This window comes from Trichosurus vulpecula, chromosome 3 (genome assembly GCF_011100635.1).
Source record: "Trichosurus vulpecula isolate mTriVul1 chromosome 3, mTriVul1.pri, whole genome shotgun sequence".
In the NCBI taxonomy this organism is placed as follows: Eukaryota; Metazoa; Chordata; class Mammalia; order Diprotodontia; family Phalangeridae; genus Trichosurus; species Trichosurus vulpecula.
The window spans coordinates 101869245-101897117 of record NC_050575.1 but is presented as its reverse complement, the minus strand read 5'-3'; the positions used below and the strand labels follow the sequence as shown (position 1 = coordinate 101897117).

General features: G+C 35.7%; 1 protein-coding gene across 6 annotated transcripts; it reads left to right on the top strand.

The window, feature by feature from the left end:
• On the top strand, window positions 1–27873 carry RBM39 (RNA binding motif protein 39). 6 transcript variants are annotated; one of them, XM_036751505.1, is made up of 19 exons: window positions 8–364; window positions 1195–1258; window positions 1484–1556; window positions 3079–3128; window positions 6520–6591; window positions 7868–8062; window positions 11118–11183; window positions 11286–11336; window positions 13507–13624; window positions 14663–14815; window positions 15759–15896; window positions 17051–17116; window positions 19968–20172; window positions 20752–20829; window positions 23182–23214; window positions 25038–25119; window positions 25564–25669; window positions 26691–26769; window positions 26852–27873. In XM_036751505.1, exons 9-19 carry the CDS (start codon window positions 13562–13564, stop codon window positions 26950–26952), a joined length of 1104 nt encoding a protein of 367 aa, XP_036607400.1. In that variant the 5' UTR covers window positions 8–364; window positions 1195–1258; window positions 1484–1556; window positions 3079–3128; window positions 6520–6591; window positions 7868–8062; window positions 11118–11183; window positions 11286–11336; window positions 13507–13561; the 3' UTR covers window positions 26953–27873. The 6 variants fall into 6 exon arrangements, 5 of the variants coding, with proteins under 5 accessions (XP_036607398.1, XP_036607400.1, XP_036607399.1 ...); XM_036751504.1 differs by having other exon boundaries at window positions 2543–3128; XM_036751503.1 differs by lacking the exon at window positions 6520–6591 and having other exon boundaries at window positions 1–364; window positions 11283–11336.

Below are 27873 nucleotides of genomic sequence, written 5' to 3'. Positions count from 1 at the left end.
GGGCGCTGTGTGGCCCCGTCTGTGTGTGTGTTTGCGTGTGTGTATATGTGTGTTCGTGAGTGTGTGTGACTGGGAAAGCAGCGGCCGCCATTTCAGGGAGTTGCAGTCACTGTCGCACGGTTGGATACCGATTTGCCGCAAGCCGCCGCCCTGCTTCACCCGCGCGGGCTCTTCTAATCCCATTATTCTCTTTTAGATCCGCTCCGGCCCTGCCGCCCTCGGCGCCCGAAACTCGGGCTGGGCGGGCGGGACGGACCGCGGCCTGGGCCCAGGCCGCAGCGGCTTAACAGTAGCCCCGGCGGCAGCCACAGCGGCAGCGCCTCTCCGAGACGCGAGCACCACACTTGCTCGAGAGCCCGCACAGGTAAGACGTCTCCACGATAGCCCTCTTAACTCTACGTTTCGCTACCCTTTTTTTCTCCCGTGCACTGGTCAGGCCCCGCCCGGAGCCCAAGGGGACTCGGATTCCCTCCGGCCGCGCCGAGCCGCACGGGTGGCCACGAAGGGGAAGAGGGAGGGGGAGGGGTGGTTCCGAAGGGGCTAGCCGAGCAGAAGGGAAGGCCTGGGTGCCTAAGGGGAAGTTGCCGCGCCCCTGGCCGCGGTCGGGCAGGTTGGCGAGTTTTAGGGTCTGCACGGTACCCTTGTGGCCGGGAAACCCCAGCACGGACGTCGACAAGTCGCCTCCGGGAACCCTAGGCCTCGGCTCTGTCGCCTGGGTGGCCGTGACCTCTCAACATGGCGCGGGGCGAGCGCGGCCCTGGAAGAGCCCCCCGCCCTCCCTGGGGGAGTTTTTCCTCAGTCCCTAATATGGCAAGCGGCAAGGGCTGGCCCCGGGTGCCCCACTTAAAACTGGTGAACCACTTGTGGGTGCCCACAGTTCCCCCTTCGGCCCTCGGCCTGTGTGAGGTAGGCCGGCTGGTGTGAGGTAGGCCACCCACCCAACCCCACCCCCACCCCAAGCATCTATGACATGCGAGGCAGTCAGTCCTCTCTGTGTTCTCGTCCCAGTCAGTTTGCTTCACCGAGGCACCCCAGTTGCCCGGCATTTAAAGTGCGTTATTAAGTAACTAGGTTACTAAACAACTTGAGGATACTTGTGTGTTGGGAAAGAACTGTTTCCAGAGTTTAAAAAACGAAACGAACTCAATCAAGTGAAATGCAGGCTTAATGAAATCGCCCTTGCTTTTTTTATAGGTGTTCTGAAAGAATGGCAGACGATATTGATATAGAAGCAATGCTTGAGGCTCCTTATAAGAAGGTGAGAAAAACATGTCGGTGAGGTTTTACATGTTCCTTAATTTAGCATTATTCATGAAACTACTGCTGAAATGTAAACTAACATCCCCGGAGCCCTCATGATTTATCTTATCAGAGATGCATTACATGTAACTTACAAAGTAAATATATGCTATTGATGTAATAATATTGTGCAGTAGTTTCACTTCAGCGTGATGAATAAATGCCCATCTATCTCTCTTTGTAGACTTGCCTAACGATATCTCACCTCTACTCCCATGAATTCACCTTTGATTCCAGTGTGAACTGTCAATCATAAGGTAGTAATTGAGTGACTTATCGCTGTACCGTGGTCCCCTAGGTAAAATGACTCGACTAAGAATTACCAGCTCCAGTTTGGTATAGCAAGAAGGTGAATGCAGTGGTTTGGGAAAATAGCAGGGGTCCAAGAATAATCTGATTACCAGTCTGTGGCAAGTAAATCTTTTAACAAGGAAAGTTTTCTCAACTCAAGTAATGAGTGAGATTTGTGTTTTTATCTTATTTTTTTGGTGTAGATGACTGGTGATAGTAAAATCTTAAAAACAGGTCAGGTTACAATCAGCTACTAAGTTAAAAGCACGTGATAAATTCTTGGATCCCTGAATAGAAATTTCTTAGCAAATTAAAGAGGCAGTATCACAGTGCAGTGTTATTTTAAAACTTGTACTGTCCTCACTTTTGTCATAACTTTTAATTAGGACCTGCTATAATATTTCACACAAAATCTTTTTTTAAAAAAACTGTTTTGGATGATGTAGAGTAGTTAATTGACCCATTTCTCTATGGCAGCAAAACTATACTGTCTTTTTCATTCTTTCACCAGATGGTGGTGAAAGTGTTAACTATATGCATGCATTGTCACTGGTTTCACAAACTGTAGACTTTATAAGTTAAAAGTTATACTCTTAGTACAACTGGTGTAAATAAAATTAAAATAAATCTGGTGTGATTTTTAAAAATAAAACCGCTGTTTGTTTTGGAGTGTGTAGCTCGACCATGTGGTACCAGTTGTGGATGAGTATTTATTAGCTGTAAACACTGTATACTTAGTTTTAAGTAATAACATAGAATCTTGAAAGAGCTACTTTCTTAATGTGTAATGTTAAGATTTTTGTGCTACTGGTAGTTTGACATGGATATTTTTCCATGTAAAACAGGTATGGAAATAGGGAATGTTTAGGCTGGACTGGTGGATTATTAATGACTTTCTTGGGTTCTTGGGAGTCAACATTACTAAAGCAGTGTGAATCCCTGTTTGCTTCAGGGCGAGATGTGTGACAGAGGTGGCATCAAGCTCTTACAGTCCCAACCCTCCAACGAAAATGGGCGAAGATCTCAGGAATGGCATCGGTCACAGGAAATCGATAGTGGCTGGCTGCTAGCATGGCCACTTGGGGCTTAGGCAGAAATGTAGCCGTGGTACTCATGAAAGGGACATAGTACATGGAATAAAACTTTAAACATGAGTCTTTATGTTTTATAGAAATTACATTTAACCACTTCAACACTATAAATCCATAGGATAACTTAAAATCTAAACTATGTAAAAGATACCTAAAGCTTAAATTGTTGTATATGGACAGCATAATTCTTGCATTTTATTGTATGCTTAAAATGTAAACAGCAAAGTGGTTAAACATACCCATCTAAATTTTTTTTATAGCTTTCCAAATTAAACTATAAATAAGTAATTAGTTTTTAAATTGTTTTGTATTTTTTTATTCCTGTTCCCTTTACCCTTTGACAACTTGAAATGTTTCCACTTCGTCCTCATGATGTTCTTCTATCAACCCTGCTTAGGATGAGAACAAGTTGAGCAGTGCTAACGGCCATGAAGAGCGTAGCAAGAAGTAAGTTTTTGGAAGGGATTCAGGGGGGATAAACTATGTTATTTAAAGCATGGAACCTAAAGATAAGTCAAGAACTTACTGATAGTGTGTCTTTTATCTGCTCGGAGCCTTAGCAAATTTTTCCTTCTGGAGCTTTTTTTTGGCCTATTTTAGAACTTGACCTACTTTGTGTTTTGTTGTTAGCCAAAATTTTTGAGATTTCACTACTTAGTGGTCTTTATAATTACTTTAAAAAATTTACTTCTCTTGTGTTATCTATCTTCACAACATCATCTTTTTGAGCCTTACGGGAACAGCAAAATGTGCTTTAAGAACTTAAAGGGGAGAAACTAGGGCACTGAAAGAACTTACTTTCCCCAAATCATACATATAATATTACTGTCAAAGCCAGAAATAGTTTAAAGCTGCTCAGCTCCCTTTTGTAATCACAACACAAGGTTTAATGTATTTTCTCCTTTCTTCAAGTTATGTCTCTTGGTCTGAGGCATCTTGTTTTCTGTGGGTATATGAAGAACCCAAAATAATACGTGTGCTTTGGACATACACTCTTCCATTTAGAAACTAGGTAGCCTGACCTGTTTAAAGGAGGTTGTAGCAAATAATTTCTTGAAGTTCCCTCAAGCTTTAATACCTGTAATCTTATTTAGGAGTCTTTTATCAGCATTAAATGTATGTTTCAGGTAGTGTTTGAAATGTGTCATATTGAAACATTTTTGTTGTATTCGTGACGCATATAGTACATATTGCAAAAATGATTATAAATACTTATTTGGTTCTTTTTTTTGGCTCTTTTCCTCCTAAGAGCTCAAAGTTCTTCACTATACACTACCTCATGCATCCTTACAACAACTCTGTTAGGTAGGTAGATATAATTTCCATAAAATAGATAAGCTGTATTAATTGGTTAATGAAATAGATTATTATTATCTGGATATACTACACCAGAAAATTTTATTTTTGTATAATGCTCAAAGATACCTATTACAGCCCTGTTGAATTGGAGAGATGAGTGTAATTTACAGAAAATATCCTGCCTTTACATAATTTCAGTTGGAGACTCTAGGAGGCAGTTGTCAAAAAGAGGCATTAGGAACAGACTTTCTTATTTGTGGGGTTTTATTACCTTTTGATTTATTGAATTGTGTACCCAGAAGCAAAAAGGTATTTCAGAGAGGGTTCCAATGTGCTTTGAAGGGTTTTATGCAGGGCCTTGTGATAATGGCAATTTCTGTAATAGCAAAAACATTTAGGAGTGTAATTGAATGGGAATAATTTATGTCCAAATATGTTTCAGTTAGAGAGGAAAAGCAGCCTACATCCTAAATGGGTATGAAGAAATAACTCTTTGGTTGTGGGCAGTAATTATTTAAAGGAGTAAATGTTTTTATATGTTCCCAGTGTCACCAAGTATTCCTTGTTACTGGCATTTCTTTGGATTTATATGTAAACTTTGTTTCATCTACCTTAGTCAAGCATTATGATATCCTGTTTTACACCCTGAGTTGAGTGAATAAATAAAAATGATAGAACTATTATTATTAAAGTGACTCCCCATATCTCAGAGAACAGAAAAGAGCCTTGCAGGCTTGTATAAAAGACAAGTAGACAATTTCCTTTATAGGGGTGGTTTTAAATGAGAAAGTGGGGTGGGATTATTTCTTTAAAGTTTATAAAATGTTTCTCTACTAAAATTATATGGTATCAAAGGTTTCTGATGCAGATAATCATTATGGATGACTAATCACGGGGATCCATTATTCTGACATTGCTACCCCTACTATAAAAGCTTGTAAATAAGAAACCAAGGAAGCTCACTTAAATTCTAGCTGAAAGACAACAGAAAGAAGATATTACTCTATTATTTGCTACTTGGGGTACATTTTGTTTAAAAGCAACTTGCCCATTATTCCAGATACTCTGTATATTCCAGTCATGTTCATATAATAATGAACACTAGGCCTTTTGAACAAATACATACTTGTTTCATTTCTCTCTCTCTGGGAAAGCAATTTGAACCACAAAAAGATATTTGGGATAATCAAGGCATTGAATTATTGATCGTAAGGCAATTAAATCTAACCTTTCTGACCAAGGTTGATGCCAGTAATGTCACTGGGAATAAAAACACATGCAAGTTTGGGGTTTTAAGTGAATATGATTTAAATTCACTCAGAAGAATAACTCTAAATTTAGCAAAATCAGTTTAGCAAAAATAAAACACCTAATATGTTCTATGCAAATAAAAAGATAAAAACCAACCAAGTCTCTACCCTCAAGGAGCTTACGTTCAAACAGATGCATCATTTAAAAAATATTAAAAGAGAAAAGGTTTTTAACTCTTAAAATGTTTAAGGTCATGTGAAGTGTAGAGTCAGAAACATAATATGTCAGTATATTCAGTTGATCTTAAGGAAAGCATGGTTAATGCATTTATAGCCAGTGGAGCCAACTTCATATAATATGCATATACAAATTTTTGATTAGATATTAAGGGGGGGGTACAAAGATGAAGATAACAAACATGGAATATTTTGGCTGACTTGGTATGGTTATTTTACAAAATTTAAACAAAACAAATGATTCTTCTTCCTTAGAATTGCTTCAAATACCAATGTGCTGTTACATTTAAAATTGAGATTTTCCGTATGTGGAGTAAGGCAAACTCAACAAGTACTAGTTTTAATACATTATGACATATTATTCAACAAAAACCTAATCCAGTAAGTGTCCCACTTGAAAAGACTGTACAGAATTAAAGTAAGAATTTAAGCATTGTCTTGGAATTACACTTATCAAGATCTGTCCTGTTAGATTTTCATTTCAATCTTTTATTTGATGTAGTTTTCTAAAGAAACACTTAAATACCTAAGTTTTTATTCAAATAATTCAGTTGACTAATTGGTATAGCATATTACTATTGTAATCATACATTCTTTTACCTGACTGGAGCTGCCATGAGGACAAGAACCTTTTGAAGCAGCTGTTGAAGGTGTAGCAACCCTTTGTTTGAATTGGTCTTGGAGCCAATGACAAGTAAATAAAGAGGGTGTCCACAGTTATGCTATTTAATGGCCTGATATCAATGAGCATATGCCTTCATCTAAACCTAAATAGTATTTTTGGGGCATGCCTATATTTACTTATTTTTACTTGACCGCCCTACCTGTTGAATAAAAATGAAGTTTTTGACTCCCGACTTTCAAAATCCTTCAGCAGCCTGTATGGTAACAGTGTCAGGTTTTCCAGACAGCAAAGTTGGAATGTTATCTGTTGCCATTTTGGGCATTACTATGATGACGTCTATATAAATAATGAGTGTAGCCTAATTTTCTGACATGTGCTACTAGCATATAAATTTCTGACAGTCAGGTGGATTATCTTGAAATTTTAGACAAAGTTTCTGCCTCCTTGGAAAGCTCTACATCTCCTTGTGATTGGAGTGTGGGTTTCAAGATTCCAGAAGGTGGGTGTCTTCGTTTTCTATTTTCAATGCATTGCCAGATGACCTGCTTCCAGGATCTCTGAGGCAGATTGTAATTGCTCCTATGCTATTTTTTGCATTTAAAATTCTTCATTTGGACTAAAATTGTTTACATTTCAAATAACACAAAGGCCTAGAATATATCAATAGTGGTGAATGCCTCAACTTTCAGCCACTGCAAATTGCCTTTCTTTGTAGAGGGAAAAATTTTTTTTTTCTTAATAAAATGAGGTTGAAAGGATATCTTATCTTTAGGCATTTAACTTGGGTGGGTTAGGGAGGAATATAAATGCTTAATTCTGTAAATTAATTGGGTTGTGCATATGGAGAGTTTATTGTAGGAAAGGGCAGTGTATGATAGGTTTGCAATTTTTAGTGATGTTAAAAGTATTACTGTATTTCACTGAGAATATACTTAAATTGGATCCTAAATTGCCTATCAGGCCGATTATTCAGTACACATTCTCTCATGTAACAACTAAGTCTAGAATATTGGGGATATCAGTTAAAATAATTTGATCGTGCGTTAGGATATTGGTGGAGTGCTTTGTAAGTTGCTTGTTATCCTCAAAGCAAAATAAAAATCAGTTTAATTATGGACCTTTTTTTTTTTTTTCATATCTTGAAGAGACATTTAAGTCCTAATATTGAGTGAGGGTAAATGTAGGGCAATATTTAGTTGGAGGTTTTGGGATATTATCTATTTAATGATGGTTAAACTGCATTCTCAACTCTTAATATTAGTTACTAATTTTGATAATGTATTTCTTGGTATACAGTAAGTCAAGCTGACTAGTTATATGTAAGTTGGTCTAAATTTGATGAGATAAATTCACTTTTGAACCTATTCGAGAATATGAGTTGACCATACCAACTAGATAGAGACTTGAATCAAAAACTTGATTTTCCCTGCTACTTAAAGTATTAGCCAGTGGAGGACCTCCATTCTTCTGCCATTGATCTAAGAAGTCTTGAAGTTCTTCTATCAACAGCTACTTTGAGTAGGAGTAAATGAGGTCATTTAATGGCAACTATTGATGCCACTGTTTTGTAGCAGCAGGTAGAAGTAGGGTTTGGAAAGAATGTTGATTCCATTTTGTAAGATTTTTTTTTAAGGTTTATACTTAAGTGTCTTGGTATGTAATAGTGATTTATTGCAAAGAAATTTTACAAAATGAAAGTGAAATAAGTGACACCAAAGAAAGGGAAATAAAGAGTTATTTTAAATTTGCAAAATAAATTAATCTTTTCGTTGCAGGAGAAAAAAAAGCAAGAGTAGAAGTCGAAGTCATGACCGAAAGAGGAGCAAAAGTAAGGAACGGAAACGAAGCAGAGACCGGGAAAGGAAAAAGAGCAAAAGCCGTGAACGGAAACGTAGCCGAAGCAAAGAACGAAGACGAAGTCGTTCTAGAAGTAGAGAACGCCGATTCAGAGGCCGCTATCGAAGTCCCTAGTATGTAATGCATGTCAATTTTATATTGGAATAATGGGCATGTTGCTTTTATACAAAATATACCCCAAGAAGCATGTGGCATCATGTTCTCGAATCATTCTTTTACTTGGTGTAATTCTTTGAAAATCAGATTATAAATAATCTGATAAATGACAGATATAGCTTTGAATTTGAGGGATCCTAACAAATATTTAAGGAAAAATAGGGTTAATGACATTCAAATGCCAAAAGTAATGAAATGAAAACCTAGAAACTTAGCCAGGTGCGGTAATTCACTTCATTTAGTCTGGGTGAGATTGGTGGATCATATGAACTTGAGAGTTCTGATTCACAGCAGAACTAAACTATGTGTCTGCACTAAGTCCAGCACCAATATTATGCACCTCCAGGGGTAGGAGAGCTCACTACCTAGGCTGCCTAAAAAGGGATGAACCAGCCCAAGTCAGAAATAAAGCAAATAGGTCAAAGGTCCTGTAAGATCCAGTAGTAAAAAAAGGGCCTATACCTGAGCAAGGTCAAATAGATCCAGTCTTTCCTATCCCCTTTAAAAAAAAAAAAACTCAAGCTTAGTAAAGGTAGTATTATTTAAACTATATTCTAGTTTACATAATGGACTACTAAGCTATTGACAGTGGACTCAAAGTGGTATTTATGATGTACCAAGTTAATAAATAGATGACATTATGGTCCAAACCAAGAAAGAAGAAATTGCAGGAATAGATGTAGCACATAACAAAGGACTTTTTCTAAGCAGTATTTACATTTTTTACATCTTTGAGAAGACTGAATATTAACTATTACAAATCTTTGACTTAGCAAAAACTCGCATTGCTTGATATTTCTTATATTCAAATATCAAGTCACACAAGAGAACATACAATGGAAATTACTTTTACTGTAAAGTTTTTTATTTAATCTGAAAGGATTTTAGGGTACCCTTTTTCTACACATAGCTTGAATAATGTGTTTTCCTACTGCATGGGTTACCTGATAATGATATAGCAATTTGAATATAGTGCCACATTTGGTGTTACAATGAGGATATGAATCAAAATTTTAAAGCCAAAGCATTTTTCTGGGAACAGAATGGTCAATGTAAAAACTGATTTGCTGATTAATTTTCAATGTTTACTGGAATAGAAATGTTCTGATCACATTGGGAAAATAAAAAGATATATTAAGGCAGTTAAAGTGTAGGTAAAAGCCAAATGGATACCTCTTAAGGAATTCCCTCCGTAATAACAACGTATATAACTCTTAAAACTAAAAATCAAGAACCCATAACATCTAGACCTGGCTCTATATTAATTAGCTCTGTGAATCTCCCTTATGAGACATATTACTTCTCTGGACTTACATTTTGGTCCTTGTAGAATTTAAGGATTGGTGTCTGTGGGCCCCAATAAATTCTATAAAAATAATAGATTTAAGCTAAAAAGTAATGATTTACTATGTAAACCACTCATGAAAGAGCAGTATCATTGCTATGAAAAAAACAAGGTTCTGCCAGTATATGCTTTTTTTAAACTTCATTTTATTTGGTGAATTTCCAAAGAGCATAAAACAGTTATAGTGATTAAATAAACTTTTGTGCAATGTGGTATTATTGCTGATATTTAATGGTATGTTTTAACAGATATTTTTACTTTGAATATATTGGTTTTTTATGTTCAAAAAATTATTTCTACCGTTTTTCTCATATAAGAAATCCATGTAAAATAGGATTTACTTAGAAGCTCACGTTAAAATAATTGGGCAGAGCCATTAAAATGAAAAATACCACTAATTTGCTTCATTTCGCTTTACATTTTAATGATTGAACATTGTAGAGGAATTGAAAATCTACAAAACAAGTCTATCTTCTGAGATTTGGCCATCTTGAATTGTATAACTTATTTTTCATAGATGGTATGTTATTAAAGTATAAAGGACAAATAATAGAACTTTATGGGTTTGATTCCACCATCACCAACTAGCTCTGAAAAACAGGTGGCTATTATCCCTTGACTAAAGGATATTTATAATCTCTTAAACATACAGCATTTATACCTGAGACATAGTGAATTAGGTGCTAAGATTTAAAAGATATTATAACTAAGCCATAGTAAATTCTGACACAGACCAGACTTTCTCATTTGTGTTTTTATTTTTATTTTTTTATTGGGGGAGGGGGGGCACAGGGCAATTGGGATTAAGTGACTTGCCCAAGGTCACACAGCTAGTACATGTGTCAAGTGTCTGAGGCCATATTTGAACTCAGGTCCTCCTAACTCCAGGGCTGATGCTCTACTCACTGTGCCACCTAGCTGCCCCTATTTATATATTTTTAAAGGAAAAGTAAATTACTTTAAGCTAGCAGCAGCTCAAACATACCACTTCATTTTTCTCTCAAGATAAAGGACTTTTTAAAAAAAAAATTTTTTTTCAATCCAAACTGCTGTTCTGAAAATAAAAGTGCGAAGTAGTTTCTATGAAAGTACCTCTTCTGGCTGTTGATGAAAATTTTCTCGAATAAACCTGGCATTAGGGGAGCAATACAAAACATTTTCTTCTTAAAAATTAGTGATCATTGTACAGTTCTGTAGCACAGAATACTAAAAGTTATCTCCTAAGAGCAAGGGTTCTTAACCTGGATCTGTGAAATTGTTTTTAATAACTATTTCAAGATAATTGGGTTCCTTTGTAATCTACTCTATTTTATGTACTTAAAAACATTCTGAAGAAGGGTCCACAGGTTTCATAACTGCCAAAGGGATCCTTTACACAAAAAAGATTAAGAACGCTGCCCTAGAGGTTGCAAAGATTTCTGGGCTGCTTATAGCTATGAATAGAGGGCAGCCTTCCTGGAAGAAAATTTCTATTTTTCCAAATAGAAAATTTTGTTTTTTCCAAAACTATTTTCATATTCCTTTTTCCCCTTTAGAATGGAGAGGGTGGAGGTGCATAAATTTGTGACTAAATGTTGTAATGTGTTATTAAATCTTTTCAGTAGTTCATGAAAACAAAGCAAGGCCATCAACCTCCAACTAGTGTAACTTTGTGTTTTTCTTTATAGCTCCGGACCAAAATTTAACAGTGCCATCCGTGGAAAGATTGGGTTACCTCATAGCATCAAATTAAGGTTTTTAAACATACTTACGAATTGTTAAAAAAAATTGTTTATCAAGTAACTAGTGTGGTGTTCTTGTTTGGGTAACTTCTGAAACTTTTAACTTTACAGCAGACGCCGCTCAAGAAGCAAAAGTCCATTCAGAAAAGACAAGAGCCCTGTGAGGTAGCTGTTGTCCCTATTTCTTATCTTCTCACAAGCTTTCAGCTTTACTAAAACTTAGGCAATTTATGCTACTGAAAAACTTAACTATGTTTAGTAATTTGGTATACACATAATACCTTGCTGTTTTTGCAAGTTTGCTCTTAGAGCCCCTATTTACTAAAGTCCCAACAAGTTGACAGCTTTCATTTTTCACTTTGTAAAAATAATTATGCAACTAAAAAGGGCCAAAATTATACTGTGCTAATGGTGTATTTTAAAAAGAACTTGTCCTTTTAATGAACTAAAAGTCCCCATAAACAATAGCACTGCTATTGGTATATGTTAATTCATTGTGAAAATTATTTAGGTTCAAATTATTATTGCATCTAGCTTAATGTGACACAGGAGATAGTCATACCACTCATTTGTTTTCCTAAACTTGATATTTTCCTAATTGATCCTTTGCTGCTGTAAAATAAGAAGTATCAGACTTCATCAGACCAACTGTCCATCCAACCTAGTGTTCTGTCCGTCCATGACATCCTCAGTAGGTTAAGGTTATATTCTCTTTCCCCATACCTTTCCACCCTGAAAAAAATAATCTACACAATTTTCTTTGCTTCACTGAGAAATCTGTTAGGCATTTATCATCCATGACTTTATCCATGCCCTTATTGAGATTTATATACACTATGACTTGTAATAACAAGTTGTAGAAGTTTTATTCATTATGTTAAGTAGTACTTTATTTTGAACTACTTCGTATAATTTGATTCAAATTTAAATGTATACGATATAATTCTGGATTTGCCAGAAAAGTTTTCATCTTATTATGTCCTTCATGGTCATATTTACTTTAGTTTTATTTACATAAAGAAATTACTCTAATCCCTGTATCCTATCCTGTTAGTTATTCTCTGTATCTTCTCCTGCTCTGCCAGTTCTTTGTCTTGGTTGAAGTGCAATCATCAGAATTATATTTATGCACTTAAAAATAGCATTTCAGGGGTAGATACTGGATATGGACTGATTTTATAAAAGGTCTGGCATTCATGTTTTCTGCTTTGTTTCCAGTATGATTCTTGATGCCTGGCACTTCGTTGGCCCTTTTAGTCGCCAGCGTACATTTAGTGGCTAACTTCAAGGAAACACATCACAAAGACTCTTGAGCCTTTTCATCCCTCTTCCATACTTTGAGTATATCACTTTTCTTCCTATTTGAGCAGCTTATGTGCTCTTTTCAGTTTAAGCTTTACGCTATGGTTTTTACAACCATCTGAAAAAAGAGTTCAGTGTAATTCTCAAACTTGGTATGATGACCTCTTAATGCTATAGTGTCCCTGAAAAGAGGTCTTCCTATCAGTATAGAAAAATGCCCAGTTATTCCTAAACATCACTTCCTTGTGTAAATGGCAATTGTTTAATCCATGACAGAATGTTCCTCTTAATTCTAGAGAGATACATTATTTTATTTTGCTTTGGATCTTTGGGGGCAGGAAGCAGGCTTTGAAATAGGACCTTGACAAGGTTTCTTTAAAGCCTAAATATACTACAGTGCTCTCCTGCCCCATCCTGTGTTTATTCTTCAAAGAACTTTAGTTATGAAAATGAAGAGCTTTCCCATTTTCAAAGGATGGCTATAATGTCAATTGAGTGAAGCGTATAGTAGAAGAAACCTTGAGCTTCTAATTACATAGGGTGAAACCTAAAGGTTTTCACTGGACACCTCAACCCCCAAATGTACTTGAATTGAATTGACAAGCTTGCCTCCCATATTGATAGTGTTTGGGACGGTGCACTGGGATGACTCTCCCCTAGGTGGTATTATAGGAATAAAAGCTGTGCTCCCTAAATGATAACAAAAAATTATCTAAGAAGGTCTTATTGTCATGGAATTTGATTTATGCAACTGGTATCTTTGTGGAGATACTTGCAGGCATAAAGAAATTTTAATTCCCACTTTATTCTGAAATAGGCATTGTGGTATAGTGGAAAGAGCCCTGGATTAGGGGCTTGAATTATAGTCCTGGCTTTGCTTCTAATTTGGATAGATTATTTCATCACTTTGGCCTCTTGTAAAGTGAATTAGGCTATTAAGAATTATCTTGAAGGTCCTTTCCTTCACATTCTAAAATTCTGTAAACTTTGTGATTAGAACTTAAGCGAGTATTAACTTAGTTTCTCTCTTCAGGGAACCTATTGACAACCTTACTCCAGAGGAGAGAGATGCTAGGACTGTGTTCTGCATGCAACTAGCAGCAAGAATTAGACCAAGAGATTTGGAGGAGTTTTTTTCTACTGTAGGAAAGGTAATTATCTTGTTTATTACAAATAGGTAATAGCAATAATAATAAAATAATAATTTTTTGATAAATTTCAGGTAAGCTTAGCAACATAATGTTCAGAATGTTGAAGTTATTTCATTGTAGTTAAAAATTGTATTTCCCTATCATAATCTATAGTAAAAGGAACACATGATTTGAAGTCAGAGCTTAGGTTCAGATCCTAACTGCCATTTTATTATTCCTTTATGATTTTTGGCAAGTAGCCTTACATTGCTGAGCTTGAGTTTTCTCCTATGTCAAATGTGAGGGGTTAGATCTATAACATGACCTCAGGATTAATGGCACCAAACTGACACACCAAAAATGTTCAGTTACTGAAAAATGGAAAGGGTTGGACACATGAGGCTTTTGTTGGAAATTTTTGAGATTATAAATGAATTTTGTGTTTGTGACTAAGAAGTTGGAGATTGGAAACAAGAATTGGGCATACACTTGATTCTTAAGATCCAAACTTTCTTTCCATATAAACAGTGCTTTAAAACTGGGGGTTCTCAACATTTTATTTGAAAATGTGTGAGAAGTGTTTCATAGGCTTTCCCAGCCTGCTGTGACACAAAAAAAATAGACCAAAAACCCCTACTTAAAAGGAAACTATTCTAGAATTATTTGTTGAAACCAAATTATCAAGGCATTGTTCATATGACCTCACAGTGAGGGCATGAAAATAGCCCTTTGTGATAAATCAAAAAGCATTTGGCTGGCACTGTGCACTGTATAATAGTATTAAGTGAGTAAGAACTGATAATCAGAGTTCAGTGAATGCAGAACGGCTTCTGTCCTAGGTCCCATTGCTACTGTCACCTTTATTCTCCCTCACCAGTTAACTACTGTTTTTTCATTCTAGCTAAAATAAACTGGGGATATTTGCATGTTAAACATAGTATTTCTTCTAAGATAGAAAATGGGATATGTTTCTTTTTTCAAATGCAAAGGTACGGAATTAATACTAACTCCATTGTTCTAGTTTAATAAAACTTATTTTTCCACCTGTTTGTTTTATAGGTCCGTGATGTAAGAATGATTTCTGATAGAAATTCCAGAAGATCCAAAGGAATTGCTTATGTAGAGTTTGTTGATGTTAGCTCAGTGCCTCTAGCAATAGGATTAACTGGCCAGCGTGTCTTAGGAGTGCCTATCATTGTACAGGCCTCACAGGTAATTTCATTTTCTCCTAGTTAGGGAATTTTTATTAGAGTTAATTCCATTTTTATCTTGATATGGTCCATTTACAGTTTTTCTCTGCCACACTACCCTTATTTACTGTGATTGTAAATTTAATGTCAGCGTTAGCTTAACTAATTAAAAAGTCATCCCAAAAAAAGGCATCCATCACCAAAACACAATATATAGTATTTTTTAAATCATCACATGCTTATGGGGTGGGCAATTTGTAGAAATTTTATTACTATTATATTTAACCTTTTGTGGGCAACTTATTTGACAGATAAGAACACTGGCATGTTCTATTGTCCATCTTGTATTTAGAAAGAATAATGTCAGTGAAATCAGGTCAAGTTGCTAATTTCTATTTTGCCTAAAAATCTGTTTTAATACAGTGAACTTAACCTATTCATTAAAACATGAATGTACTTTATAAATTTTACTGTCTGCTATTTCGGATTATATATGACAAAATAACTGGAAGTTGAAGGTTTTGTCTTAGAAGTTCCTTTTTCTATGATTTAGGGAAGAGACAGGGAAAGTAATAAACATTTATATAGTATCTCCTATGGATGAAGCACTGTGCTAAGTGCTTTACAAGTATTTCATTTGATTTAGATATATTTAACTCTTGGGGGTGTGTGTGTGTGTGTGTGTGTGTTCAACATTTTCTGCTTAGTAGTAGAAACTTGGTTATCAATGAGCAAATCAGGTCACATAAACTTGAAAAAATAATGTAGTTAACTTTGACACCCTTGCACATATAGTAGTTTCTTAACCAAATAAAATTTAGATAAATAGGGATTAATGTGATTGAGAAAATAACACTTTGAACATTTTTAGACTCTTCTGAACTTGAAATACATCAGAAAATGTTTGGTTTTGTTGTGTTCTGCCTATAATCTTTGTTAATGGTCAGTTTTCCTTTGTATGTTAGGCAGAAAAGAATAGAGCAGCAGCAATGGCAAATAACCTGCAGAAAGGAAGTGCGGGACCCATGAGGCTTTATGTAGGATCATTACACTTTAACATAACTGAAGATATGCTTCGTGGAATTTTTGAGCCTTTTGGCAGGGTGAGTTCTTTTTCAGATTCTCAGTCCTAATGTAAAGTGAATAACCTAATCTCAACCCTTTACCCCAAGGACCTGTTGTGTATTTCCTGACTTTAAGATTAGTAATATAGATTGAAATGTTAATGGTCTCACGGAACAGAAAAAAATAAGGCACTTTCCATGGAAATTCCTTTTAACTTTCTGTTTTTTGTGTTTGTTTGTTTGTTTGATTTGTTTTGGCAGGGCGATTGGGGTTAAGTGACTTGCCCAAGGTCACACAGCTAGTACATGGGTCACTTGTCTGAGGCCAGATTTGAATTCAGGTCCTCCTGACTCCAGGGCCAGTGCTCTACTCACTGCGCCACCTAGCTGTCCCCATTTTTTTATTTTGGGTTCCAAATTCTCTCCTTTTAGCTGCTTTGCACCCATTGAGAAAGCAAGCAATATGATACCCATTAATCATGCAAAGTCATGCAAAAGATACTTCCATATAAGTAGCTACATTTCAGAAGAGGCAGGGGGACAAGAAAAGTAAAATTCAAAAAACAATATGCTTCAGCCTGCACTCAGCATTCATCAGTTTTTCCCTGTATGTGGTTAGTGTCTTTTATCATCAGTTCTTTGGAATTGTCTTAATCATAATAGCTAAGTCTTTCACAACTGATCATCCTTAAAATATTGCTGTTATGTACAGTGTTCTCCTGGTTCTGCTCACTTCACTTTGCATCAGGTCATATAGGTCTTGCCATGTTTTTCTGAAGCCACCCCTTTGTTTTTTCTTACAACACAGTTTTAATTTAAATTTCTCTATTATTTAGAGCATTTTTATGTGACTTGTTAATAGCTTTGATTTTTTTTTCTTCTGAAAACTACCTCATCATATCCTTTGACCGCTTTTCAATTGGGGATGGTTCTTATTTTATAAATTTGGGTCTGCTCCCTATATATTTGAGAAATGAGGCCTTTATCAGAGAAACTTGATTTTTAAAATCTGATTAGTAGTAAGGTGATAGAAAACACGTGGCTCTGTATTAGAAATTTCTGAACTTTGGTGTAAACATGGATGCCTCTTTAAAAAAGTTTCTATTTAATATTAACCTCATTCTCTGTCTTAAATTTTTATTGAGCTCTTAACACTTGATTTTCATTATGTTAATTGTCTGATCTAATTTCAGATTGAAAGCATTCAGCTGATGATGGATAGTGAAACTGGTCGATCTAAGGGATATGGATTTATTACGGTAAGTTATGATTATTCTATCAGCCAATATCAGGGTCTAAAATTGATGTCTTAAAGCCTGGTTACTGATTGATTTACAGTAGGAGGAAATCCCATCTGAATATTTACTATTTTAATAATTTCTAGTGTTTTAAGTTGAAATTTTAGAAAATAGTTTTGCTTCTTCCCTAGAACACTTAAAGAAGTATAAACTGTTTTTGTCTTTGTGTTTTTAAGCAATTATCCCACTATCTACATGTGAGCAGATTTGTTGATAGTAGACTTTTAATTAATGCTTGTTGAATTGAATTGCTAGTTGGGAATATGTTGCTGCATTATAATAAATAGAAATGATTACGAAGAATACAAAAACTTAATGTGTGCAGAGTTCGTTCTAGGTATTTATAGACACAAAGTTTAGATCAGTTCTTCGCCTCTTAGAATTTAGTATATTGGTTCTCTTCAAAATATAAAGGTCTTTTATTCTATACAGTGGAAAAAGTGGTGAATTTGGAAACAGGATCTGGGCTTGAATCCTGGCTTTTCCCCTTCTAAGTGGGTGGCCTTGGACAAGTAATGTGACCTCCTTGGTCTTCATTTTCTTACCTGTAAAATGAGTGTGTTGAACAAATTGTCTGGTCCCTTTCCTAACTCTAAATCCATGATTCCTGATTTTAAACATTCTTCCTACAATTTTGATTGTTCTTTTCATTTACTTAGGAAACCCTATATTCATCAACCCTATCCAGTTTTCCTGGATTGAAATCTGATTTTGAGTGACATTTTATTTGCTTTATTCAGTCTCAATTACTTTTATATCTGGAGATAATTGCTCCATGGCCAGGGAAAAGATTTACTACATTGACTGCCTGCAAGATCCTTGAGTGAAAATAAAGTATTTAACTGAACAAGACTTGCATACATACATAATTTCATTATTATTAATTAGTGTGAAGAGAATTTTTCAAAATGCCTTAATCTATTTCTCTTGTCCCCCAGATAAAATATGTGAACTTGGATTTGATTGTCCTTTTGTAATCTTGGGGATTACGCAATTTTCATTGATAATTAGCTTAGAGACCTATTCTATGACAGTATTTCATTTATAAATGAAAAAAATTAAGCTCAAAAAGGTAAATTGGATTGCCTAAAATTAAATAGCTTTTTGATGTGTTTCAAGATTCATATAGAAGTGGGCTTTTAAATATGTAAGCTAAAGAACAACATTTTTGTTTAAATAGATTTGAGTGTTTTATATTCCCTGATTTTGTAAATACATTTCACTTACACTCCACCATCCTACAAATTTAGTCTATCCTTAACATTTTTGGCACCGATTGTTTTAGAGACAAGGAAATAGTCTTGAAGCTAATTGTCATTAATAGTACATATGTTCAATAGCGATTCTGCTTGTGACAATTTAATCTTATCTCAAATTCCTAAAATATAGGAAACAAAGATCTACGTAACGCATCCACTGATGAAAAAGATCTGCTAGGCAGAAGGAAAGAGTGGTTTTGTATGTGTGACAACGCTCCTCTTTCCCAGTTAAATTCCATTCTTACAATTGCAGTTTGCTTTTTTTTTTTTTTTTAAACCATTGAGATATACTGAGGCTGGGTGTCAACTCATTTTTTTTTTCTCTAGGTCCTGCAGGCTAGAAATGTGATTCAGTTCTAACAAAATTCCAATACGACAAAAGAATTTGGATGTTTTGTGGAGTTGAATATAAGGAGATTTTACTTGTATACTCTCATGGTGATCTCTACACGGTTTCCCTTGGTGGTCTCATCTGTCCCATGGGTTCAGTTATTTTGCTGTAGATGACTCCCAAATCTATATATCCAGTTCTACTATCTCATCAAAATCCTAGTTTCATTTTACCAACTGCCTGGTAGACATTTTTACTGGGATGTGTCATTGGTATCTTAAATTCAACATGCTCCAAATAGTATTTAGCATCATGTACACTCCTCCACTCCCTAGCACCTCTTCCAAACTTATGTTTTTATTGGTGGTTTCACTGTACTCCCCATCACCTGGATTCCTAACCTCAGTGTCATCCTTAACGCTTTCTTCTCTCCCAGTCCCTTAACACAAAATCTAATAAGTTGCCAAGTTCAATTGATTCTATTTCTGTAGCATTTCACAGCTTTCCCCTTTCTTTCCACTCCCATAGCTGCAGCCACTCTAGTCAGGTCCTCATCACCTCTCTTGGAACTATCATAATAGCCTCCTAATTTTTCCAACCAGCCTTTTAAGCCTGATTTCATATTACTCTGCTTCATGAACTGTATGTTCCAGCCTCAGTACAGTACCTCGCAAATAGTAAGCATTTAATATATATTTGTTAGATTGAATTTGACTGCTTGGAAAGCCACTTTAAAAAAAAAAACAGATTAAGGGGGAAATTTACCAAAAGATTCACTGTTAGGATTTCCTTTAATGAGTTGGCTTAATACATTAAAAGAGAATTATGAAATATTTGGTTGGCATACTTATCCCTCAAGCATGCCTATGAGATAAAGTGGGGCTCAGTAGGTTCCTTGTATGAGGCCTGATCCTGTGCCTCCACATGAGAAGAGGCTGTCATCTGTGGTGGAGAATTCTGGATTGGGCTATATATCCCTTTGCAGAGTTTTCTTTCTCTTTTCCAAAAGGATATGGTGCTCATAGTCTTCTTGGAGTTCAAAGAGAGTAAAAATTTGGGATCAGAGATCATTTAAAATACATTCCCTTGAGGCAAACCATAAATTTAAATGCTTTTCCAAAAAAAAAGTTAGCAATTTATAGTAGTGTTATGTATATATGCTTTGAACATCTTATTTACTTAAATACACAGATTAATTTACCAAACAATTTTAATTCCATAGTTTTCAGATTCAGAATGTGCCAAAAAGGCACTGGAACAACTGAATGGATTTGAATTAGCAGGCAGGCCTATGAAAGTTGGTCATGTAACTGAACGTACTGATGCTTCCAGTGCCAGTTCATTTTTGGATAGTGATGAGCTGGAACGGACTGGAATTGACTTGGGAACAACTGGTCGTCTCCAATTAATGGCAAGACTTGCAGAAGGTAAGTTTCCTGCAAGGATCTAAAAAAAGAGTATAGAGTTTTTTCTTAGTATGGATTCATCATCAGATATATCATCAGATATAATAGGGACATCACCTATCAGTGAGCAAGCATTTGCTGGTGCTTGTTGCTGTGTTCTAGACACTAATGTAGGAAACTAAAGCATGTAAAACCTGGCTCTTAAAGATAAACAGATAGCATATTGACGCTACCTTATGGTAAGGGAAAATGGCATAGATTGTTTCAGATAATTATATATTTAATTATAAATGAGCTAGACCATTAGACCATGAATTACTAACTAAATACCTTTATGGCTATAACTTAATGGAATAACACAGTGGAATCTATTGTTACCTGCCCTTGCTATATACTTTGGACTTTTCACTGAGAAGTGGTTGCTATAAAGGAAAGGACCTTCTAATTGTAGTCAAGACAGACCTTAGTTAAGTCACTAAAAACTTTGTATTCCTCATGAAGGAATAGCAGCTCCACTGCAGTTTTTGTTTTTTTTTTTTGTTTGTTTGTTTTTGTAAAAGACAACATTAACATAGATCCTGCCTACTGCTTCTTTTACAGGTACAGGTTTACAGATTCCTCCAGCAGCACAACAGGCCCTGCAGATGAGTGGATCTTTAGCATTTGGAGCTGTAGCAGGTACGAATTAAATCTCCAGTTTTTTAGTTCTTAAGTTTTTTAGTTCAACTGTAGAATTATTTGCCTAGTTGGGTTTTTTTTGTTGTTGTTGAATGCTTTCAAATCGTTAGCTTTCAATTTCCTTCTGATTTGTCTTTTTTCTGTGTTTTAACTACTTCTCAGAGCCATAAAGAAGTGCCAGTGTTATTAACATAAGGACGTAGAATGGACTTTTTTATTTTTTTTTGGAAAGTGTTTTGCCCAGGTTCACACAAACTAGCCTGAGGCTAGATTTGAAGTTGGGACCTCCTGATTCCATGGCAAGTGCTATATACCCTGCACCACCTTGCTCACCCAAACTTTAAAATAAATAGACTTGTATTTGGCAGTAATTAGTACAGGATCTTTTTAATAGTGGACTTAACTAAAACCATCTTTCATGAGAAGAATCTCTTTGTCTTTCTCTCTCATTGATTAAATCAAGTTTGAATGGGAATTAGCCAAGGATAAAGCCTAGTGCCAAAGAAGCAGAAGTTCTTATAGGTGACATCCATTAATCGGTTCTATATAAGTTTAGTTATACTAGTTACAAATACACTCTGAAATCTCTTATCAGCCCACATTTTGCCAAGCTGTCATGATGAGAGCTGGAATGGGAACTTGGAACACATCTAGTTGGCTGTGTTTCTCTCCCCCCCACCCCCCACCCTTTTATTTTTTAAGCATTTGAGGAAACTTGATTCCTCCCACTCCCGTTTGAACAAGTCTTTCAACTCCAGATATCATTAATGTTCTTTACTATACCATACAAGTTCCCCACACTGGAAATGCTTGTGTAGCATATACCACCTTATTTTAAAAATCATTTTCTTCCTCCATTTCAATTCATTTAAAGTGGTTTCTTATCTTTTAGCTAGAATTCCTTTACATTTTTTAATTCAAGAATGTGTTTAAATACATTCACTATGTGTACTAAGAAATAATAGCTTAAATGTTGAACTATTATCTACATATATTAAGGCTAAAATTCAGCTAATCTTGAGGATGTGTGTAAAGGCAAAGATAAGAATCAGTCACCAGTCACATAATATGGTTGGGCTGTGATCTGCACTTGGTGTGGGGAAGGGAGGGTTGATGATGATACCAGATCCCTTGAGGGCATGAGCCCTGTAAAGCCAGATTATATACTGTATATTTTTCCATCCTACTTGAAAACATTTTCAGTATACAATAGTTACCAATGGAGTTTAAAGATAAAATATACTTAACTCCAAGATGCTTGAATTTCTTTTCTGAAGAATATTTTCCTTGGTAGAGAGAAGGGCAGCAAACAATTGTTTATTTAGTAGCCAATTTTAAGTTAGGCAGGCAACTTAAAAAAATGTTTTTTAACTTATTTTTTGTGACTGGTTTCTAGTGTCTGATGTTTTAGTCTTTTACCAAACCCATACCTTTTTCATAACGTAAGATGTGTATTCCTGGGGTTACACAAGCCTACCTCTATGAATTCCCTCTGCCCTCCCTTGAATGAGTAATTTGGGGACAACCATTTACTATCCGGTAGAAAACTACAGAGTAGATTGAGAAAATTCTTCTTCTCATTCGACAACATTCAGATGTCTACTTTTTGTGGCACTTTCTAGATGCTGAGCAAAGTACCTAGTCATAATCTCTGCTTTCTACTAATTTATGATTACTCAGGATACAGCAACCATCTCTTTAGTGACTGTCACCACCTGGGCTAAGAATACCTGTAAGTGCCATGGCAAGCATAATTAGGGATAGGCTGGGTAAAGGTAAAAAAAAGAAAGGTCCCTCTGAGAGTCACCAATGCTACTACTTGAAGACACTGTGTTTAAAAGGCACCAGTATTATTTAACAAATACTAGGGTCTGTTTTAAAGTTTTGGGAGGGAGGGTATTGTTAAAGATGAAGTAGTAGTCAATTATTATGTTAAATTACTTAATTTTCTCCACTTACCTAGCTTTTGTTTCATTCTTTTGGTACCCTTTCCATTTACCCCCCAAAAACTGGGATTTCCTTGTTGAGGTGGGTGTCTACTATGTGTGGATTTGTGTATGGGTATTTTAGGAGAGCACTGAGAATAAGGAGAAAGATTGGATAAGAGGCTCACAGTAGTGTAGTGACCCTAAACCATTAATTGCAAATGGTAGTATCCACTTAGATATATAAAGACCTCAATGTTTAACTTGGAATAGACAACAAAAAGAGGTTTTGCTACTGGCCTCCTCTTAAAGGATTTTTATATACCTTGCTTTTGGGTATCTGTTCCTATTTTCTTCATTTCATCCTATTACTTTATGAGGTTCTCATTCTTACATTGAGCCAATATTATCTTTTTTTCTTTTTTAGATTTACAAACCAGACTTTCCCAACAGAGTGAGGGTAAGTTTTCAACTTTTTTTTTTAATCTGTTTGCCTTGTAAAATAGTTGGACACAAAATTTTACTGTTATTAAATAATTTGGAACTTTAAATATCATCTGACTGGCAACCTGGGTACCATGGCTTTGGGTGAATAATGGTCCTTTTTTTGATGGTGGTCCTTCTACCCTCTCTCCTACAGGAACCTTTTTCCAAGTGTCTAAAGGCCTGGTGGGTGAAAGGCCCTATGACTTCAGGATAGGCTCTGCTCTGACTCCAGTGAGCCTCCAAGTAGTGTACAACTGAGATGAGGTATACCTCATCTTTGAGGCTAAACATAGTGAATTGCATAGGAATTCCTGGGTCGAACAGAAGATACAGCCCAGTCAGCTTTTTCTTCAGTCTGCTTTTTGCCAATACTGTGAAGTTCAGTTACTCTCCTGAATTTTATTGTGATATCAAGTAAAATAGACTGTTTTTTACTTGTTTCTTTGACAGAAGCCATAGTTTTCATGATTCTGTTTTTCCAAGACATGTAAAGAAAAATGTCAACTACCACTCCATCGTCTTAAGTTAGAAATAATTTTTTATTCTGGTTTCTTGGTGCCTAATGTGCGATAAGCACTATTATCATATAGTAAGCCAGTTATCTTAAGATCCAGTCCACAATCTTAATGAATTAACAGTTTATACTAGCTGGGTTGAGTAACATAAAGCTCTCTAATACATCAGTGACATAAGAGAAAAACAATATATGAACTGGGGAAGGGAATCCTCACTGATTGGGTAAAATAAGGCGGTCTTATGCAGGGGTGTTAAGAAAGGTAAAATTTCAGGCACCAGAGGCATTTTGTTTCAGGCCTAAGAGAAAGTGAGCTGAGGAACATGGAAAGCCAAATAGATAGTTTGAGATGACTATTTATTCTGGTGGAACTCAAAATAGTTGGAATAAAGGGTAGTGTGTGATATTACCTAGAGCAGGGATTCTTAACATGGTACTGTGAACTTGTTTGTTTAATATTTTATCAACTTTCATTAGTTTCATAGTTTCCTTTGTATCTCTATGTGGTTTTAATTGTATATATTTGAAAACATTGTGATTCCTAAATTTCGAAAGACTGACCCAGGAATCCATGATACATAAAAAGTTAACTGATCTAGAGATTCCAGTGTGCTAGATCTAAGTCTGGTGTTCAAGGCCAAAATAGAGTTGGACTTGATTCAATCAGCAGTACAAGAAATATTGAAAGGGTTTTGAACCCAGAAAAGTGGCCAAGAGCATTATCTTCATTGCTGGCAGTATGAAACCATGCATTGAGGTGGGGAGGGAGGTATAATTAATTCAGGAAGAGCAGAAACAATTAGACTGCTATTATTGGTTTCAGGCAAGTGGTTATGTCAGAGTTAAAATGGCACAAATAGGAAGAAATGTTGCCAGAAGTAAAGGATGTCCATTATCTTTCATAGTAAACCTTTTTTTTAACTGAGCATTTACTTGATAAAGGTCTAGGTTAGGAGCATTCAATATAGTCCCTAGCTTAACCCATCACATTTTCCACCTTTCCCTTAGGGAGTGCTTCCCAATTTCTTCTCCATATTTTCCTTTACCTTTTCTAGCTGGTTGATCTAGGATTTTTGTTTCAAACATTCTGAAAATGAGCTTCATTGAAAGTAGTAGTACTTTCTGGGCAAAAGATGTCTTTCAGAAATTAAATCACTTTTCTCCGAAATAACTATAAATTGGGTTAAAACGAGTCAGAAAGTAGGTTGTAAAATTGGTGGGGATGATCAGGACTAGCTTACTGGATTTTAAAGCAAAGTCTTTTATCTTCTTTTTGTCCATAGTTACAGCTCTAGCTGCAGCCGCTTCTGTGCAACCTCTTGCGACACAGTGTTTCCAGCTTTCCAATATGTTTAACCCTCAAACGTAAGCAATGAATTTTTGTAAAATACACATAAATCTAAAATCCTTGCTTTAAGTGTATTTTTGTTTCTGTTAGGGCACATCTTTTATGAATTTCAAACCATGAAATGAGTATATTCTATGAAAAAGATTTGTCATAGGCCCATGTAGCAGTGAACCAGTGTTTGAATTTTGAAATTACTTTTCTCTTTCCTTGTGGTCAATCTTAATATTATGAAATTACTGTGAGAACTTTTGACTATTTACAATTGTGAGAAAAAACTTAGGAAGAATGTCGATTTTGGACTTTATACTGGTTACTGTTAAATGGCTTTCATCATATTTCTTGAGAATGAGAGGGGGAGGGGGGTTTGTTGGGATTAAATTGATTTGTCCTAGATATGTTTATCTTCAGAAATTTTATCCTTTATTCATACAAATCATAATTTTGACCTTTGTCTTTTACAGGGAAGATGAACTTGGCTGGGATACAGAGATTAAAGATGATGTAATTGAAGAATGTAACAAACATGGAGGAGTCATCCATATTTATGTTGACAAAAATTCCGCTCAGGTATGTTCTGCTCTGAATAGAAGTAAACAATAGTAATAACTTGTATTGTTATTGTTGTGTTGTATTGCATTCTAGTTAACCATAGAGTATTCCAAGAGACATTTTCAATGGCTGACTCCTACTCCCATTTTCTCTCGTTCCTGCCTTCAAGTCCTAGCGTAAATCCCACTTACAGGAAGGCCTTTCCCAGACCCTTGATTCTAGTGCCTTCCCTCTGCTGATTATTCCAATTTATCCTGTGTATGGCATATAGTTTATATATAGTTAGTATTTGCATGTTGTATCTTGACCCCCATCAGATTGTGAGCTCAAGAGAGCAAAGACTGTTTGCATTTTTATCTCCCAAAACTCAGTACTGAGTCCCTAACACATAGTAGGTACTTAATAAATAACTTAACGGAGAACATACTTGTTGGTGATTGTTAGGATCCCTGGTTTCTCCTGAATGTTTTAACTCTCAAATGTTGTCGTCATTATATAGAGAGATGGACTTTACATACAAAAGTGCTTTCTTTTCCTTTCTACTGTTGAAGTATTTGAAGCTTATTTAGATTTGCAACTTAAAAGCAAGTTCATTCAAAAGTTATGAACCACCAGAAAATAAGTTGATGTTGTAAAAGCAACTTTTGCAAATTACAGACAAATTGAAAAAGTTGGATTTATAAGGTATCATAAACGCAGTGGAAAAGCAAAGTTATCTACTGTGGTGGAGCAAGACCCCATCTTGAACATAATGAAATGCTTAATGGCTTTAAAAATGAATGGAATGAGCTTTACTTTGTTGTCTCTGGGGCTGTTTCCCCTTCCCTTAAATAGACTGACAGCAGCACTGCCTATCATAAAGTATAAGAATTTAGGTGAAAAGTTACTTTCTCATGTTTATTACATCTTCCTAATGAAATAAGTAAAAAGCAAATATGCAGTTATAGAATACAATTGGTTTCAGACTTAATCTAGAAGAAGCCTATAGAGGGCCTGCACTCAATCAAAAGTAATAACAATTGGCTCTCTTGGATTTTAGGGCAATGTGTATGTGAAGTGCCCCTCAATTGCTGCAGCCATTGCCGCAGTAAATGCATTGCATGGAAGATGGTTTGCTGGTAAGTCCTATCCAAATTATTATTTCTTACAACCAAAATGTTGAAGGGAAATGGAAATATTAAAGATTCTTTTCTTCAACAGGTAAAATGATTACAGCTGCATATGTACCTCTTCCAACTTATCACAACCTCTTCCCTGATTCCATGACAGCAACACAACTACTGGTTCCCGTTCGACGATGAAGGAGGATTTAGTTCCTTATGTACATAGCTTTTTTTTTTTTTTAAAGAGGATTCAAACCTGAGTTATCTTTTATTTAGGTAAAACAAAAAGGAAGGGTCTACTGTCATTTGTATGCAATTCCTGTTACCTTGCCAGAAGGAGAGAAAGCTGTTATATAGCAGGAATGCAGTGTGCTCATTCTCCCTAACTAGCGATTTCCACCGTATACAAAGCTGTTTTCTTGTTCTGCCTTGTAAATGTACATTTAGAACATTGACTAAGGTGATCTGTAGGAATTGAGAAATAGCTTAGACAAATGTACTTTCTGTAAAAGGCAGACAAGGATGTAATAATGACGTTTTTAATGTTTCAGAAGCCTAACTTTTTATGCAGCAGTTACATTTTACATTTCACTAAATGAATTTTGACACTTGGCTAATGGTTTAACAGAAATATGGTTTCTGGAATACATATTTAGTGTTCTGTATATGGGAAATTCACAGACAACTAAATGAGTCCTGACTTTAGTCAGTAATTCACCTTGCATTATGATAAACAATTGGGCAAGAAAGGGAGATTCAAAAATTCAATTTCTTGATGGTAACTTTTCAATTAATGTATCTGTAAAAGTTTCTTTGTAAATACTGTGTGTTCTGGTGTGTCTAAGGTTCCAAACAAAATGATCCCTGCATTTCCTCAAATGTACAGATATAGTGTGGTAAGCAACACAGTCTGAGCAGGAAACAGGAAATGCAGAAATAGGTTTTGTCTGGTTGCATATAATCTTTGCTCTTTTTAAGCTCTGTGAGCTCTGAAATATATTTTTGGGTTACTTCAGTGTGTTTGACAAGACAGCTTGATATTTCTATCAAACAAATGACTTTCATATTGCAACAATCTTTGTAAGAACCACTCGAAATAAAATTCTCTTTAAAAGGCCA

What these genes read in the sequence shown, in the direction of transcription:
- RBM39 (XM_036751501.1), top strand. Translation starts at nt 1,208, where the DNA reads ATGGCAGACGATATTGATATAGAAGCAATGCTTGAGGCTCCTTATAAG. An exon ending in TTGACAAAAATTCCGCTCAG is followed by an intron (nt 25,670 to 26,690) that starts GTATGTTCTGCT and finishes CTTGGATTTTAG; the next exon opens with GGCAATGTGTATGTGAAGTG. An exon ending in GCATGGAAGATGGTTTGCTG is followed by an intron (nt 26,770 to 26,851) that starts GTAAGTCCTATC and finishes TTTCTTCAACAG; the next exon opens with GTAAAATGATTACAGCTGCA.